Source organism: Tachysurus fulvidraco, chromosome 22 (genome assembly GCF_022655615.1).
Source record: "Tachysurus fulvidraco isolate hzauxx_2018 chromosome 22, HZAU_PFXX_2.0, whole genome shotgun sequence".
In the NCBI taxonomy this organism is placed as follows: Eukaryota; Metazoa; Chordata; class Actinopteri; order Siluriformes; family Bagridae; genus Tachysurus; species Tachysurus fulvidraco.
Window position 1 is genome coordinate 12,782,010 of NC_062539.1, and position 14,920 is coordinate 12,796,929.

The 14,920-nt window shown below is 37.5% G+C and overlaps 2 protein-coding genes and 1 long non-coding RNA gene across 4 annotated transcripts; 1 reads left to right on the forward strand and 2 right to left on the reverse strand.

The window, feature by feature from the left end:
- The first annotated feature begins 1,526 nt into the window (after positions 1–1,526).
- On the forward strand, positions 1,527–4,619 carry rdh10b (retinol dehydrogenase 10b). Its single transcript, XM_027142716.2, has 6 exons — positions 1,527–2,062; positions 2,279–2,517; positions 2,603–2,701; positions 2,787–2,932; positions 3,342–3,473; positions 3,785–4,619. Exons 1-6 carry the CDS (start codon positions 1,783–1,785, stop codon positions 3,906–3,908), a joined length of 1,020 nt encoding a protein of 339 aa, XP_026998517.2. The 5' UTR covers positions 1,527–1,782; the 3' UTR covers positions 3,909–4,619.
- Positions 2,418–3,899, reverse strand: LOC125139949. Its single transcript, XR_007139131.1, has 3 exons — positions 3,761–3,899; positions 3,300–3,521; positions 2,418–2,552 (listed from the first exon to the last, which is right to left on the reverse strand). It is a non-coding gene; the product is annotated as an uncharacterized LOC125139949 (long non-coding RNA).
- A 5,007-nt stretch (positions 4,620–9,626) lies between the features above and the next one.
- ube2wa (ubiquitin conjugating enzyme E2 Wa) lies at positions 9,627–13,736 on the reverse strand. Of its 2 annotated transcripts, none has more exons than XM_027142718.2 (6): positions 13,669–13,736; positions 12,871–12,962; positions 12,622–12,724; positions 12,377–12,532; positions 11,729–11,804; positions 9,627–11,643 (listed from the first exon to the last, which is right to left on the reverse strand). In XM_027142718.2, exons 1-6 carry the CDS (start codon positions 13,681–13,683, stop codon positions 11,630–11,632), a joined length of 456 nt encoding a protein of 151 aa, XP_026998519.1. In that variant the 5' UTR covers positions 13,684–13,736; the 3' UTR covers positions 9,627–11,629. The 2 variants fall into 2 exon arrangements, with proteins under 2 accessions (XP_026998519.1, XP_026998520.1); XM_027142719.2 differs by lacking the exon at positions 13,669–13,736 and adding an exon at positions 13,400–13,641.
- Between the last annotated feature and the right edge of the window lie 1,184 nt (positions 13,737–14,920).

Sequence of the window (14,920 nt, forward strand, 5' to 3'; positions counted from 1 at the left end):
AATTCCTCTGATAAATTTAATTGATTTTTTTTAAAATATATTTTTCTGTAGTTGCTAAAGGTCAGGGTATCTAGGAACTACTTCCTGTTTCCCTGGGATATAAATATGACGTGACAGAGAGGCCCCTCTTACCCATTTGTCAACATGGCAAAGACAAGAGAACACACCATTCAAGTAAGGCAGATGTGTTTCGAAATTCATGTCAGGCAATGGCTACAAGAAAAATAGCACCTCGCCTTAATTTGCCCATATCTACAGTCAGAGTAATCATTAAGAAGTTTAAAACAACTGGAACAGTGACCTAGGCTGGAAAAGGTCCCAATCTTTATCTTGCCACAACACACAGTGAGGAGGATGGTAAGAGAAATAAAAAAAATTCCCAAGCTCACTGTCACAGAATTGCATCAAAGAGTGGCATCTTGAGGTCACAAAGTCACCACAAGGATGTGATGGTCCAGCGGTTAAGGCGCTGGGATCTTGATCAGAAGGTTGGGGTTTGAGTCAACATAAAGGCTTCTATGCCATTAATAAAGGCTTCTATGCCCTGTTCTATTCTGTTCAGACGCTCTCTACATGCCAACTCAAGGTCCTCCCATGGCCATCTCAGTCCCCAGACCTCAACCCATTCGAAAACCTGTGGGGTGAGTTAAAGAGGAGAGTGCATAAGAGAGGACCCAGGACACTGGATGATCTAGAAAGATTGTTCAAAGGAGAATGGTCAAAGATCCCTCTCTCTGTGTTCTCCAATCTTGTAAAATGTCATGAGTGCTGACACATTGTGGGACACATGATTTTTTTTCCTAAATGTGTGGGTTTTTTTTTTTTTTTTACCACCAAAGTAATCTACTTAAATGAAAGGTTGGATTTTTCTCTTTTTTTGCATTTGGGTTCTATGCTGTTTAAAAAAATGAGAATTTTTAGAAGTCCACGACCACATCTTAAACATTATAAAAGTTTCTATTACCAGTGTTGCCAGATTGAAATAATACACTTTAGTCTGACAAGAAGCGTCTTCAAACGTAATCGGTTATTCAATTGGATTTCTCAGTGACAACACAATTTTGTTAAATAAATTTACCTGTCGTTTTTCTACATATTTCCCAGATTGTAGCTACTGTGAAGGTTTTATTATTTCTGATCGAAGATCTACTTATTCAGGAAACACTTCAACTAGCACTTCTTTCCTTATCTTTTGCAATAAAAAAAAAAACAAAAAACCTTTGACACCTTTTCATTGTAACTTTGAACAAATGTTTTAAACTCGTGGTAACTTAACCTAGTGAACCAGCATTAATGTATTCAATGTTAGAGATTTAAGCACTTATGTACGTCGCTCTGGATAAGGGCGTCTTCCAAATGCTGTAAATGTAAATTTCTGCCTGTGAGAGGTTCTCCACGTCATTAGAGACCGCACCGTTATTAATGTCGATATGCAAAAGTCCAATCTGGCAACATCTCACACATGTGGGATGGGATCATTTGGAATTCCAGTGACGACATCAGCGTGACGACATTTTCCCTCGGTCCTGTATTTATGTTAAGAGCAGAACGACGTGCGATGAGAAGTCAGATATCTGTGTGCAGGGGTTCAGCAGCTGATGGTGTAGTTGTGTGTACTGTATAGAAGAGACAGAGAGAGAGAGAGAGAGAGAGAGAGAGAGAGAGAGAGAGAGAGAGAGAGAGAGAGAGAGAGAGAGAGACAGACAGAGAGAGAGACAAAGTCGCGACTTCAGATCAAACTTTTTACACAAACTTTGTCAGTTGTTGGTTCAGTCCCTGACGATGCACATCGCGGCTGAGTTTTGCGTGGTTTGCATGAAGGTACTGTGGTCGTTCGCGGCGGCGGCCGTACGGTGGCTCGTGAAGCCGCGAGAGAAGCGCGTGCACGGCCGTGTGTGCGTGATCACCGGGGCCGGAAGTGGACTGGGCCGCCTGTTCGCGCTGCACTTCGCCCGCAGAGGAGCCACGCTCGCGCTGTGGGACATCAACCGCGCCGCCAACGAGGAGACCGCAGAGCTCGTGCGGGAAATCTACCAAAAATACACAGACACCCGCAGCACCGGTGAGTTCACGGTTAAGGGAGATTTTATTTCTTTACCACAGATCTATGAATCTTAGATAAAAAGAATCTGACTGTAAAAAGTGATGTCCAATCTGAACTGTTTATTTAAGATATTTACACTTTAAACACATTTATTATTATTATTATTATTATTATTATTATTATTATTATTATTATTATTATTATGACATGAAGTGAGTGATCACGTATCTGCAGTTTCAGAGGACAGCAATGAGAAGTTCCGGCCCGTGTTTCAGCCCCGAGTTCACACGTACGTGTGTGATGTAAGTAAACGCGAGTGTGTGTATGCCACGGCCAAGCAGGTGAGGATCGAGTTGGGAGATGTCACGTTCCTCGTCAACAACGCCGGGGTGGTGTCAGGACATCACCTCCTGGAGTGTCCTGATGAACTGATCGAGAGGACCATGATGGTCAACTGCCATGCTCACTTCTGGGTCAGTAGTAGAAGTCTTTATCTTCATCTCTCATCCTGCTTTCAATCAGACATCAATTAATCGATCTGCTTTATGTGCTTCACAGACCACAAAAGCTTTTCTCCCTAAGATGCTGGAGTTAAACGAGGGACACATTGTGACCGTCGCCAGCTCTCTGGGTCTCTTTACCACAGCCGGGGTCGAGGTGTGTGTTCTACATCCTGATGTTTTCGGATGTAAATGAGTTATTTTCAGCAATCTAATTGGCTTTCTATTGTGTTTTGTCACAGGATTACTGTGCTAGCAAATTCGGGGCCATCGGTTTCCATGAGTCCTTGAGCCACGAGTTAAAGGCGGCTAACAAAGATGGGATCAAGATGACACTTGTGTGTCCCTTCCTAGTTGATACAGGGATGTTTAAAGGCTGTCAGATCAGGTTGGTCTCCGTTCAGTCAAGACAACACTCAGAACTTAGAGCCAAGTGCAAAAGTTGGTAACTCATTCGTTATCACCTTTGTTGTGCTATGGGGTGTACAAACCTTTGCAGTGGTCTGTATATACAGCCAAAGTGTATTTAATGTTGTCATTTTGGAAAAATCTACTTATTTATCATATAATAATTGCTAATAATTACACTTAAAATTGTAATCAGTTATTACTATAATTAAACTATAATTAAAGCAGTAAGTTAAACAAAAAAATAAAGCAGTAATATAAACATCTTAATATATTCATATGATACATTCATTATAACTTACAATGTATGATAAGAAATCAATTCTTTAGAATTTGGCTTGTTATACCTGTGTTGTATGCAGTTGTTTATATTCGGTTCTTCTGCACAGGAAGGAGATTGCACCATTTTTCCCACCGCTGAACCCGGAGCACTGTGTGGAGAGAGCCATGAGAGCCATTCTGACGGATCAGCCGATGGTCTGCACGCCACGTGCCATGTATGCGGTCACCTTCATGAAAACGTGAGTATCGTCTGCAGTGACACGTGATGTTCGTAACAGAAAATACATCTGTACAAGTACAAACACTATATTGAACTTCTCAAGGCATAGTGATGTAGTTGCTATCAGCAATGAGATATTACATCATAAAATATAAAAACCAATCAGATTTAAGTGTGCAAATGCATACTTTTAGTATTTTACTATTTAATAAAGACAAAATATAGAAATAACTAAGCCCTTGGGATTGGAAACTCTCAAACTTCTGAACTGTGAAGCTTCTACTTCCATGATGTTATTTTCTTAACCTGCTGCTCATCTGTCTGTTGCAGGATTTTGCCATTCGACGCCATCGTGTGCATGTACCGCTTCCTTGGCGCTGATAAATGCATGTATTCCTTCTTGGCTCATCGGAAAGAATCCACCAACAACAACGAGTCGAAAATCAGCATGTAGTCACTCCGGTGTCCTGTATATCTCTGCACTCTTTTTTGGAGCAAAAACACTTTTATTTTAATTGCCAGATCTTTTAATCTTCTACAGATTTGAGATGTGATGCTCTATTTTTATGTCCTGATAACTGTCTAGATTTAAAAAAAAAATTAAAAAAATCTAAAGGCAAAAAAATGCATTATTTAATATAAGAACCAGTCAGATCTCAGTATGCAAAAGAAACCCCGGTTTTGTGTTTTGAAATCACTCTTTAAAGTGCAATATTATAAACTGATGGTCTAATGTTCTCATCATGGGGCATTTTAACCATAGATAAATAAACTTACAGCACCAGCCACACAGAATTATGGGATATCCTCCTCTAAGCAGGACACATGCTTCTGATCTTTCCATTAAATGTCGTCTGGAAGATTAAAGCTGCTATTTGAACAGGACAGAAATACTGTAAGAAACAGTAATTCTGTGTTCATGATCACATGTCTGTATGAAGATTCTGATCACTGCAGTATGTTACTGTAACCATGTACAGAATCTTTATATCATTATTTTTCATTTTCTTTTTGTTCCTTTTAATTCCACAGTGTGACTAAATGTGGCTTCTGAACGAAGCTTTGTTACTTTACTTTGTTATTTTTTGGCCAACTTTTACGAAGTATTGTATATTTATATTTGCAATATTTATCAGTTACAATAAATATTTTCATCTATAAGAAACTCTGTTTTTAACTTTTTTTTTTACAATACAATTACAGTAGAAATCTTGAGAATTCTTTTTTATGATAAAATTTTAAAATAAATAGGTCATTTTTTCTGCAAAACATTGTTATTAAATATATTCAAAATATATGACATTAAAAATAACTGCATAAATTGCTGTGGTGTACAAAGAATAAACCACATGGGGTTCATGCAGTTAGAGGAAAATAATCAACTTTAGAGTGAACACCACCTCATCACCTAGCACTATAACACACACACCCTTACCTGTTATATACAATAAGATTGTGATGAAAGCTGAAGAAAATTACTTAGAAAAAGTTAGTTATTATTACTCTTATAAAGTATACACATTAATGGTATAATTGTTAATGTTAAAAAGTGACATAACATACGGCTAAGTATGGTGACTCTTACTCAGAATCCGTTCTCTGCATTTGACCCATCCAAAGTGCGCACACACAGCAGTGAACACACACACACACCGTGAACACACCCCGGAGCAATGGGCAGCCATTTATGCTGCAGTGCCCGGGGAGCAGTTGGGGGGTTCGGTGCCTTGCTCAAGGGCACCTCAGTCGTAGCCGGCCCGAGACTCGAACCCACAACCTTAGGATTACGAGTCAGACTCTCTAACCATTAGGCCACGACTTCCCCCATTAGGCCACGACTTGAAAATAATGTAATAGCAATAATTAATCCAATATTATCTGTAATTATCCGATGGACCCTTAAAAGAATATTTTTTTTCTGAGGGTGTCTGTCTTAACTGGCTACAGTGCACTCAAAAATGCCACATCGTTGCCACATCTTTTGCTCACCTTGACCCTGTGATGAGTTTAACACTCGGGTGCACTCTTAGAAGAGAGTTCTTCAGGGGTTCTCCAAGAGGTCACTTTATAATTAAGGGATCTTAAGCCTGCTAAAATGTCCGACTGGGCTTCTAGATTACACCATTAAGGTTCCCTTATTATACTTGTGAATAGTGTATAAACTAACAAAACTGCCTCACACACACATCAGTCAAACTCAAACTCGCTTCATTTATATCAGCAGAATAAAAAAGAAATGTCATGGATCAGATTTCATGATTTCCGAGTCTGTATTTTCTGAAGCGCACACACTTCCTGTGGAACACTCCACATGATTAAGATAAGTGACTCTCCCTCACTTCTGCTTTGTCTATGACTCACTGCTGTGTGAATAGGATTCCCTTTTCTCCCTCCAGGAACCAGACCGAGCTCATGCAAACTCACACAGCAGCTCAGTGACATTTCACTCCCTCACTGCATTCATTCAAAAGGAATGTGTGTAAGAGAGATAGAGAGAGAGATACCAGGACACAGAGAGATTTCCAGTCAATGTGCGTAGAGGAACGCTGTAAAGAATGTCTTCCCAAAAAATCAGTTTACTATTAGTGTGTCATCATCACTCGTCATCATTTGTTGCAGAGATGTAGATTAGACGACTGTCTTTTGCATATTTTATCGCAGACTTTTTAATGTCCTATTATGCACAGCACATAAAGACAGTAATAACACCTGTAACAGAGTGTAATGGGCTGTATTAACCCCTGTAACAGTGTAATAGACTGTAAGAAGACCTGAAACAGAGTGTAATAGACTGTAATAAGTCCTGAAACAAAGATTTATCAACTGTAATAAGACCTGCAACTGAGTGTAATCGACTGTATTAAAACCTGTAACAGGGTGTAATCGACTGTAATAACTCCTGTACCAGAGTATAATCAACTATAATAACACCTGTAACAGAGCGAAATAGGCTGTAATAACATGAACTGTAATAACACCTGTAACAGAGTGTAATCGACTGTAATAACATGGACTGTAATAAGACCTAAAACAAAGTGTAATCGACTAACAAAACATGTGATGGAAATTAATAAAACTATGACACAATATAGTAAAAACTTGTAACAACACCGATAGCAATGTGTAATAGAAAGTAACAAAACCTGTAATAGAAAGTAATAACATACAAGACAGTATGTAATAACACTACATAACAACACAGTAAAATCTTTAAACACCTTACACACTTTATAATTAAAGTTAATCTATAATTATCTTTTATGTTTTTCGCATGATTAAATATTCTTGGGTGGGAACATTTTGAGGAATTTTGCATTTTATATAAACGTAACCATATTACTGTACCACATACTATACTGACAATCATACTGCCTGTATTATTATAGCTAACTATGGATTCACTGGGGATTTTTTTATTTCCTCAGGGTGTGATTTGTGTTTCCAGGCACATATAATAATAATAATAATAATAATAATAATAATAATAATAATACATTTTATTTAAAGGCACCTTTCTGAACACTCAAGGTCACCGAAATATGAATGAGTGTGTGTGAGGTCAGTGTCATCACAGTGATAAGGGGATCAACCTTCTCAGGATATTCAATTATCATACGAGCAAAACGGTTAAACTAATAGCATCCTGATATTTTTAACTAAAATATAGAGATAATGGAACATTATGCTGTAACCTAATGCTGTCCTTATCTAAAAATAAGTCTTAGTCATTATCTCTAATGTAACAGTCTGCTTTATCTGATCAGAGAACCTGGACTTCCTCAAAAATCTCCTTCCACTTGTTTTAGCTTTTGCTAAGAAAGCGAAGTTTAAGTGCCTTCTCTTATTAGTGTCTTCTTTGGGAGATCTGATCTGAACACAACAAGGTCATTTCTTTCTGTTCATGATTCATCTGCTCAGGACACTCGTTTCTCAATAAACATTATTTTGAGTATTGACTAACACTCATGACTAGACTGCCTTAAAAAATGAATTAAAAAATAGGAAGATTATACTCCAAAATTCCCAGTTTTACTACAAAGATCATTTATTAGTGTCTGTGCTGATTCACAACTCGTCACTGTTCACCTTTAACTGTGGCTGGAATAAAAAAGACTCCATTGTCATGCTGAAGGTCTGCAGAGGTGGAAAGTTAATCAAAGAAGCGAAGGCTGAACTTTTACTTAAATAGATTTTGATGAAAAATACAAACAAACCCAATCTCAGCTTCGTGATCTTTGGAATCAAATGCCTTAAAGCAAGCCACCTCAAGCATCAAGTTACTTATAAACATTCACCTCATGAATCTCCCTCTTTGTTTGAATCTTTATTATTATTATTATTATTATTATTATTATTATTATTATTATTACTACTACTACTACTACTACTACTGCTACTATTATTATACAAATAAATATATGCGGTTGGATTTTATATGAATCAAGATTTATAAGCTCCAGCTCTGATCCTGACCTTTAAAATAAATAAATAAACAAATAAATAAATAAAATTCTATCAGATGTTTAATTCTATATAAATAAAATAAACTGTAAGACTAAAATGTCAGTCACAGTCAGTGGACTTTTAAAATGACTAAAGTTCCACATGAGACAGCAGTACACACCTTTCCTGAGAAGGCAGAGAACCCAGGGTCAAAGCTCATTGGCGTAGTAGTATAAAGAATTGAGGATGGACTGGGAGGTGGTGGGTGCAAAAAAGAAAAAAAAAGAAAAAAAACCTTCCCAGAAAGCGATGAGCAGATGTGCGTTTTGGCGAAGTGTTCCTTCAGTTAAAACACAAAGGTTAAGTTCATGCTGATTAATTTGCCTTTCCATGTCTTTTATGGTTATATGCCAAAATAAATAAAGAAAGCTTTTCTGAGCAGATTTCATTATTTTTGTGAGGGAAAAAAGCTGGAAAATTTGGAAAAGACAGCGTTAAGCTCAAAAACAGCATTTTACAGTCTTGTTTATTTACATATTAACCACAGTCTTTACAGCTCAGTGTTGTCACATCATTACTAAGGTGTACACTAAACCCCTTTAAACAAGTGAGGGGTAAAACAATCTATTATTTATAATAAAATGTTAATAAATCAAACGTACAAATGTAACAGTGCACTCACACACACACACACACATTCCAGTAAAGCAGACACTGTGGAATACGAGGAGACTTGTAAATGTGTAAAATCAGGCTGTTTTTCTCTCTTACTCACCAGTTACATATGAACACAGACATCACACCGAATGTTTCTTTTAAATACCTCAGTCAGGGAAAGTTTGCACCGAGTACACGTCACTCCATAACTGGGTTATCGGTGTCAGCTGGAGATGTTTCTTTAGCCTTTTCTTCTTCCTTCCTCACTCACATCACCACTGCAATGCAATTTCAAACGTCCGCTTTATTACAAAATAGATTTTAGTGAAACTTCAGTAAAGATTCCAAACAGCTCTCTCTCACACTCACACACACACACACACACACACACACACACACACACACACACACACACACACACACACACACACACACACACACACACACACACACACACATTAAGCTATGGACCATTAAAGAACACTTTTTGTGTGTTGTTGGTGTGAGAATGTTGAACAAACCCTAATTAATTCAATATTAATGTTTTCTTAACTTTTTGTACTTTCTGCAATATTTCTTATGTTCTGTAAAGCTGCTTTGAGACAATGTCCATTGTTAAAAACGCTATACAAAGAAAATAAAAATTTAAAATTATTATACTAGTTAGAGTAAGCAAACAAATTTTTCTCTTTCATTGTGATAATCTAAATTTCGTTTTAAACCGATTTTCTTGATCACAGTGCTTTATTGTTTAATTTTGAAACAGAGCATTTTGTTTTCACATAGAAATGTTTAAAACCTAAATTTTGAAACCAAAAACATTACAGTTGATGATTTCAAACACTATAATTTGCAAGTGGTGTGCTTATTGATACTGCCCGCTAGAGGAAGCAGCGGGAACAACAGGAGAATTTTCTCACCTCTTGAGCTGTGTAGCAGCTTCATTTATGAACTCCATGTTCATCTTATAATAATAATAATAATAATAATAATAATAATAATAATAATAATAATAATAAACAAAGTGCATGGACTAATCTGACAAAATGAAAATAAACACAAACCCAGAGACTGTAGTCATTGAAAATATATTATATTTTTAAATTCAAACATTTTGTTTAAATATTAAATAACAAAAAAAACATTGCATTATCAAATTAAAAATTACTAAACCTTAAAGCCCGAGCCAAAAATCATTCAGAAATCAGAACACGCACACACGCATGCACAATGTTACTGAGGTCTGAAAAAATCTAGTCCTCAGTCATCAGCAGGGGCTTTAAACACCAGAGATAATATACCAGAAAAAAAAAAAAAAACACAAACCGCCTTCATAAAGCAGCACTGCGGTATTATAAATCATTCACCTGTTACACCTCAATCAGAACATAATAGAAGGGTCAAGTGGTTATTTTCATTATTGCCCCCAGGTTATACTTTAAAATGAAATAGATTGCTGAACAGTAACAGCGCTGTTTATGTGATCTTCAATATTGTGTATAATTTCAATTATATGTTGCAGAGCTTATATAAATGATATTAGAAACAGGTCCAGATCCAGTTGAACGACAATGTCTACAACGTGAGAACTGAAGCGAGCCTTCACTCTGCAGTACAAAGAGAATGTTAAAGGTTAAAATGCTGACGCACATTTGCTGACCGATTTTTGCCTTTTAAAGAAAATCCATTTTTAAATTAAACCTCTTTTGACCTGTAGCTCCATTTTCACATTGGCTAACATTTCCCTACATTACCCACAATGCCTTTCAGCCATGTGCCAATAGTGGTGCACTGGGGTTTGTCTCTTAAGTCAGCTCTAGCTACAGAGAGTAATTCTCTGTGAAATCAGTGCGACAGACAAATTCTGCAAACCAAAAATTTCATGTGTTCAGGGTTTAGTTTTACTGTAAATTCTGCGCTCCAGGTTCGATGGTCAACAAAAACCAAGTTCGGATACAAATACAGCTTTAAAAAGCTGGAAGTGGAGCCTAATGGGGCGGAGTCATAATAAAGCAAATAGATTAATTAAATTCCCACAAAACAGAGACACAAAAACTCTTAGCGGATCGACTACATACAGAATAAGAAGGCTTATTTAAAAAAAATGACTTTGCAAAAGCGAGCTGTACATTTATCTACTCATCTAAAATATTTTTTTTTATTTTGTTATACAATTTACATGCCTGGACTGACTGCCTTTACACAAAGGCTTAATTATTGCACAAAACATCAACCTGGAAAGAAAAAAATAAATAAAACAAAACAACCGCTTGTCTGCTGATACCGTGACAGTGCCAGCCCTGGTGGTGGGGCTTATTCAGAACCTGTTTCAGCTCGAACACGGTTTTATGGACCAATGAGACACTCGACTAAACACGAGGACCAAAGAAGTGAGAGCTTGTGGGTGATGATGCAAGGAAGTCGAGCTGTTTGATGCTTTGTTATTGTAACAAAAGGCTAAAAGATAGTTGATATGTACCTAAAAATGTTTAACATTTTAAAGGCTGTAGCTAAACAATCCCTAACACCCTTAAAACAGCTACATTGGTGACTAATCATGTACTGTAAAAATGTGCTCAGGTTTGATGATACATTTCAGACACATCACATCAACTTTGGAAGATTATATTAAATAAATATAGTGTGAATTACTGGTCCAAGGAACAAACTGTACGAAAGCCATATTGCTAATCCTAATGCGCAGTTACGGGTTCAGAATAAATAAGTAATCATGATGCACTGCAGATGAACGGCACTCAGTAAACTAATCCCAAACCGGATCCCAGAACCAGCACCGGCTCCACTGGGTTAGAGGAAAAGAGGTAAAAAGTGATCCAGCGCTAATTTCACCATCTATAAACCCTCTAAGTACACGCATCATACATGTTTCTCAATGAGCACACGTGGAGTTTTACATTCCTGGAGTCAGATCAGGTTTTTTCAGCTTGCTGATGTGTAACGCTCCCAAAACGGCGTTTCTCTAAAGGGGTCCACTCATTCCCAAGACCGTAGGACTGAAAACTGCCAGTGTACTGTCCGTGAGCCTGTTTATAACTGTTAAAAGTCCCAGTGCTACTAACACGTGTCATCTGTAAGGAGACAGAATAGAAATAAACAACGGCACGCTGGGTGAATGTACATAAAGGAAATAACAGCTGTGAACAGATCACTCACCATGATACCACCACTTTGTCTTCTTTGGGTTTTTATTACATGTCCGTACGTAGAAGGAGTTATCGGGTGGACGATGCTATAGAGAGAAGAGCAGAACTCAGAGACACAAAACTCAGTTAGCAGTTAGCATTCTGACCACTGATTACAATAGTTACAGCAATGCTATTTGTTTATCTCTCCTGCATGGTAACCATAGCAGGAGAGTAAAAGTGACGACAATGTTACCCGCTTACATCTATCATGTGGTAACCATGGTAATATTAATGCTAGTGTCCAGAAAAGATGAAGCAGAAAAAATAAATAAATAAATAAAAATTAACCACCTTTTTGTGTTATTTCGGTAAAATAAAAACACTTTAAACACTTTAAAAAAAAAACACCAAAAAAAATAAATAAAAAAAACCCCCCTCATTATTAATAAAAAATACTGCCATAAATTAAATATATGGGAAAAAATCAGATATTAAAGTTACCACTAGAGGACACATTGGAAACTCTGGAGTCTCGAGTTCATCCCATTCCTGACCAGACCAGTTTCTACTAGTTTTATGCACCAGGAGAATACCGGTCGAGCCTGTCTAACAAGCTGCAGCAGTGGTGGCTTCGAACACACTGTTCAATTCAGGTTTTTATAGATTTGAGACTGACCTTCTCTTTACAGCTGGATAGCATGCTGATAATGCTAAGGCACACGGACTGGACAGACAGAGCTGGACTCCAGTCCTCTGTTAAAATGGACAGACAGATGTGTCCGTTGCTGTAGACGTGCGGATGGACCGGAATGTTCTCGCCGGTAAACATGACCTGTATGACATTGAGAACAGAAGTCAAGATGAAGGGCACCTGAAGAAGTGATCAAAAACAGTGTGCACTCTGACACTTTTGAGGCTCACCTGAGGAGAGTCAAACGGGTATCGGCTGCTAAACTTAAAGAGAAGCTGGAACTTCTCGCCCTCGTACAGGGTTCCAGGAGCACCCTCCATATCTATAAACCACCTGGACACAAGATGCAAGTGAGAAACCGCCAGGAACAAATAAACACACTCATCAATTCTGTGTGTGTAAGAAACCACTGCATCCATAACAGTGAAAACTGCATTCTGTATAAATCGCAAAAAACAAAACAAAAAACGAGCACCTACTCTGTGATTGTATTCTGAACGCTTCTTTCATTCAGAGTCATTCCTGGAGGTGGATCATTCTGCAAAGCCAACAATTCTTTCTGCAACCGTTTCTAGAAAGATAAACAATAAATATAAAAAAAATAAACATAGCTGAGTGCACAATTTTGTACACCCCACTTTATACTAGCTGTAAGGAAGAAAAACACCACCAATTTCTGATTCAGCAGTCAATCCTCAGCCTAATGTGCAGCTCTTATACGTTTGTGAACCATATCAAGCTGCTCAGGTGATTAATATCGAGTGTTCTACAATGTGTTCGGTCTTATTTGAACACTTTCTCAGATTATTTACAGAACTAAGAATTATACATCAAAAAGGGATCAAATTCTTTCACACAACTGAGTAAAAAAAAAAAGATCGAATATCGAACAAAACACAAAACATTTCTACAACTAAAAGGTGCTACATAGTTAATTCTTTAAATCATTTGCTAGCATTTCTAAAACAAAACAAAACAATACAAAAACACCCTCATGATTAGTCTCACCATGGAAAAAGATTCCAATGTGGGTAAAAATGTTTTGTTTTGAAGGTAATGCTAAGCTAAAGCTACACACTCGACTAGCTAACACAAGTGCCAAAGAGTAGCTGGTTTAATATTCGTGCTTTTCGAAGTCCATTCATAAATAACGACTTAACAAACACACACTGAATAAAGTAATCTGCCTGAAATCATAGCTGCTAGCGATATGCATTCAAATCTCCCTCTAACCGTTTCAATTAACTCGATTTGTTTACTATAGTTTTGCTACTCACCTGCATCGACGCCATGTTGGAACTCCCTAAGTTCTAGACGCGTTATTTTTCTACCCATGTCCGTATTTGGACAAGTCCCGCCTCCTGCTCTACTATAGGCTAGTTTTAGTTCTATCCTGATTCATGATTGGCTAACTATATCCTAGTCATACATTGTGATTGGTTAGGTAAGTGAACGCCTCTAATAATGAATCTTAATGGAACTAATTGTAGCCAAACTAACTAAAGTATTAGTCAGTGCTTTTCACTGACATTTATTTATGGCATTGGCTATTGTGCAGTAGCCCTTATCCAGAGACACTTCATAAAGTGCTTTGAAGCATTAATAAATACATACTGTTTGATACTGGTCACAAACTTATTTAAGGTCTTAGATGTTCTTTAAACGACTGCCATTGACTCTTGATGCTGGTCTTCTTTGTGCCCTGAGTAATGGAGGCCAGAAGAAATGGCCAAAAGGTCAGTTAGGTCTTTCATTCTGTGAATATCCTTTTCCATCATGCATAGAATCTCTTGCTCCTGTTCTTGATTGTGCTTGTTTGTGATGACCGAAAACATTCTCCACACAATTACACCACCTCCACCAGCCTGGACTGTTGACACACACAAGGATGGAGGCAGACTCCTTTTTCCCCAGTGTTTAACAAGCCATTTTTTTTTAGCCTGTACCCATTGCAGCCTTAGAATTCAATTCTTGTCTGACAGAAAAGGCACACAGTATTGGCATCTGCTGTAAGCTCATCCACCTCAGGGTTCCACATGTTGTGCATACTGAGATGCTTTTCTGCTCATAACAATTGTACAAAGTGACTGAGTTACTGTAACCTTACTGCCAGCTTAAACCAGTCTGGCTATTCTCTCTTAATCTCTCTCATCAGTAAGGTGGTTCTATCTTCAGAACTGCTGTTAACCTGATAGTTTTCTTTATTGCACCACTCTGAATAAACTCCAGAGCATTTAGTGTGAAAGACTCTGATCAGATGCTTCTGAAATGCTCAAACCAGCTCATCTGGTACTTACAAATATGCTCAAATTCACTGAGATTATACTTTACCCCATTCCAATGTTTGATGTGAACAATACCTGACACTATGTGTTTCTGCGGAATTTGATGCATTGCATATAACAGGGATCTCGGGTTTGCACTGATAGAAAAGAGAACATCTTAAATGTGCTTTATTATCTATCACCCAGTGAAGACTGTAAGAATGTCAATGATACCCTGAACTGCTCAGTCAGTGATTATAGGAAT

Coding starts and splice junctions, on each gene's coding strand:
- ube2wa (XM_027142718.2), bottom strand. Junction 12,533..12,621: donor ACCCGTTTGACTCTCCTCAG/GTGAGCCTCAAA, acceptor AATGTCATACAG/GTCATGTTTACCGGCGAGAA. Junction 11,805..12,376: donor TATCCAGCTGTAAAGAGAAG/GTCAGTCTCAAA, acceptor TTCTCTCTATAG/CATCGTCCACCCGATAACTC.
- rdh10b (XM_027142716.2), top strand. CDS start 1,783: ATGCACATCGCGGCTGAGTTTTGCGTGGTTTGCATGAAGGTACTGTGG. Junction 2,702..2,786: donor TTACCACAGCCGGGGTCGAG/GTGTGTGTTCTA, acceptor GTTTTGTCACAG/GATTACTGTGCTAGCAAATT. Junction 3,474..3,784: donor GCGGTCACCTTCATGAAAAC/GTGAGTATCGTC, acceptor TGTCTGTTGCAG/GATTTTGCCATTCGACGCCA.